This window comes from Daktulosphaira vitifoliae, unplaced genomic scaffold, assembly GCF_025091365.1.
Source record: "Daktulosphaira vitifoliae isolate Bord-2020 unplaced genomic scaffold, ASM2509136v1 Scaffold_2, whole genome shotgun sequence".
In the NCBI taxonomy this organism is placed as follows: Eukaryota; Metazoa; Arthropoda; class Insecta; order Hemiptera; family Phylloxeridae; genus Daktulosphaira; species Daktulosphaira vitifoliae.
This window is the reverse complement of record NW_026099573.1, coordinates 3,838,283-3,841,628: the sequence shown is the minus strand read 5'-3', so window position 1 is coordinate 3,841,628 and position 3,346 is coordinate 3,838,283. Positions and strand designations below refer to the sequence as shown.

Here is a 3,346-nt window from a genome sequence, read left to right as displayed (position 1 = left end):
TACTTCTCCAGTGCATTTTCAGTGGTCTAAAAAAGGCCACGTCAAGCGGTTGAGTTAAATGGGTGGAATTGGTAGGTAGGAATACAAACTTAATATTATATTTTTGGCAAATTTTAATTGATTCAGTGGAAAGATGACTTGACAAATTATCTCCAATTAATATTTTTGTCCCAGAAAGTTTGGATAGATATGGAATAGCAATTGTTTTAATCCAATCGTCAANAAAAAATATCTCCAATTAATATTTTTGTCCCAGAAAGTTTGGATAGATATGGAATAGCAATTGTTTTAATCGAATCGTCAAAACAAAAACTGTCAAACCAACCAGATTTTGTTCGATTAAAACGGGTATGTTTAGGACCACCAATTCTCCATGTATCACATATATGTTTTGATCTATATACAACATATGGAGGTAGGAGTTCTCTATTAGCTGCAGCAGCAAACATTACTGAAGTAGAAGCTTTACTGTTATTCATAACACGTTCAGGGTATTTCGATCCACACTTTGTAATTACTTTACGTTTACCCGGGTCATCGGTTAGATTGGTTTCATCGTAGTTAACAATATGACTAGGAGGAATTCCATCCATAGAGATCTCCAGGTTGTCAAAGTAATTATTTAATGTTTCTCTAGTTATAGCTGCCCTGGAACGTTTTATATTTTGACATAATCTGAGTGCAAGTTTTGTTTTGTGCCTAGTCAGAAAACCATTTGCCCAATCCTTTCCAGGTAAATTGTTTTTATTGAATTGCCTCACCTTTTTACCACGTCGATCCAGGTATCCTTTCACCACCATTCTAATATCATACCTACCCAATGGATAGCCCCATTCTGCACAAAGAGACAGGCATGATACTATATGATTTTCTTCTTCAGTGGAAAGTGCTGTTTGTCCACCTTGTGCCTTCATGTTTGGATTTTTGACATGGTGGAAAAGTACTGAATAATGTATACCATATACTTCACTAGCTTCTCTATAGGTCATTTGTCGTGCCTTTATGCAGCGAATGGCCGATTCTAAATCATTTTGATTGAGAATCTTATATTTTTTGGCTCTTGGATCTCTTTTTCTAATACGGCCCATGATTGTTTCTATTCACCCGAAAAAAGAGACATTTTACAAAATGTATAATAAAAAAAAAAATAATGAATTTAAAATTATTATACTTACAAGTTTCGACTACAGACAACTAGCTTGAACAATTTAAATGTGTAAGTAAACAAATTATTTCATTATAAACAGTGAGTTTGTATTTTACTTTTTTTTTTTGATAAGAAATAGTACATGTTTGTTATCAATTTTACGTGCATGGAGGGAAACATAAACGGAACGTTTCTAGCTTATCGAATTTCGTACTAGTGTGTATTCNATTTTACGTGCATTGAGGGAAACATAAACGGAACGTTTCTAGCTTATTGAATTTCGTACTAGTGTGTATTCAGTTTAGTGAAGGTAGCATATTGATAACACAAATATTTGATTATGGGGACGAAGAAATAATAACTTTCCTGATTTTGTTTCTATTTACCCCACTGTTTCTATTCACCCGGTTTTACATAAGAAACGTTTCGATGCTAATCTGAAGATAGTGTTTAATATTAGGAAGTTGGTGGATTATTCAAAAGAAAAATTAACTCCTATTTTTTGTTCTACTTCAAATGCTATTTGCACATAGAAAATAGGTCGTCGATACAAAATTTTTTTTTTTGAACTTCTATATCTTACGCAGTATCATCAATTTTTACAAAAATGGAAGATAAAATTGATATTTTAATTAAATCTGCAAATTAATTAAAAGCTTCAAATAATAAATTAGTAACATCCATCAACTCTCTTTTTAAAAAATTAGTAGCTGTCTCTAATAAAGTTAATGAACTTACCACGAGATTCAACGCTCTATCATATCAACATGATGATATGGGTGAAGTTGAAATAACTTAAGCGACACTAGTTTTTTTTAAGATAGTAGCTGGCGTAAGATGTATATTTAGCACAAAGAATACAAAAACAAAATATTTAAAGAAAAGAACAAAAGGACAGAACAAAATTATATTATCAAAAGCACTAAGACGATAGTATCACACAGTAATAACAATAGTAACCGTAGTCGAAAATATCCCGAACGCTACTAACTGGAAAATGCCGTGGAGATTGATCAATGATTTTCTAAGGTCTAAAGTATATAACATTGAAACTAAATTTTGAATCATCAAAAACAAATTCATCAATATTAATTTATGATAAGTTAATATTAGAGATAATGGATCGACAATCACGGTTGAAAAATGTATTGCTTTTTATTTTACCTGAAACTCTCATTGACTCAACTAATACAAAATCTGATTTTAATTCAGTTCAAAATATACTTGATTTTCTTAAGTTAAAGACTAAACCGAACTATATCACTCGTCTGGTCAAACTTTCCTCCAATACTGTTAAGCGACGACAACTTAAATTATGTTTTTCCAATCAAAGAGATATTTTTGAGTTACTTTTATGTCAAAGCAAATTAAAATTAAATCCTACATGGAAGGACCTTCGATTTTCTTTTGACCGGACCAAACAACAACAAGAATATATGTCTCATCTTCGCCAAGAACTTCTTAACCGTAGATCTAATGGAGAAAACGATCTCATACATCAAATGATGAGAAATACATCAAAGGCACTCCAAAAATTATCAATTAAAAAAACTAATTTACAATTACGAAATCTTAAATTGCTACTATCAAAACGTAAGCGGTCTGAATACTAAATTTACTTTATTAAAAACCAATATTTTTAATTTTATTATATTAGCTTTTACTGAAACCTGGCTCCATAATAATGTTATTTCACTAGAACTTGGTCTCTTCAATTACGAAATTTATAGATGTGATTTATAGATCTTATCTAACTAGTTCATTATCCAGAGGAGTAGGTATACTAATAGCAGTTGATAAAAGATAAGTTTCCTCACAAATTAACACTGAAATCAATTCATCAGAGTCTTGCTTTGTTTCTGTTAAAATAAATAGTAAAAAAAACCCAGCACAGTGGGGTCGCGGCATAGTGGGGACGTTACATAATTGGATTAAAATCACTATCATGATAGTGCTGTAGATTGTGTTTAATTCTAAGAAATTAATGGATAATTACAAAAGCAACGTCAACTTTTATTTCCTTAATTATACTCAGATTAGTAATTCTTTAAATTATATATTATATAATTTTTAAAATTAATTGTTTTCAAATTATTATTGATATTGATTTTTAATATGCTAAAAGTAATAATTTAAAACCATCTATGTTTCGTCCTTTAATATGAAAGTTTTTAATAAAAAAAAAATGAATTTGTGACT

The 3,346-nt window shown here is 30.2% G+C and overlaps 1 protein-coding gene across 1 annotated transcript; it reads right to left on the bottom strand.

The window, feature by feature from the left end:
* Positions 1 to 218: 218 nt before the first annotated feature.
* Positions 219 to 1,366, bottom strand: LOC126897218 (uncharacterized). The gene is made up of 2 exons (XM_050670636.1): positions 1,176 to 1,366; positions 219 to 1,096 (listed from the first exon to the last, which is right to left on the bottom strand). Exon 2 carries the CDS (start codon positions 1,086 to 1,088, stop codon positions 219 to 221), a length of 870 nt encoding a protein of 289 aa, XP_050526593.1. The 5' UTR covers positions 1,089 to 1,096; positions 1,176 to 1,366.
* Positions 1,367 to 3,346: the final 1,980 nt, after the last annotated feature.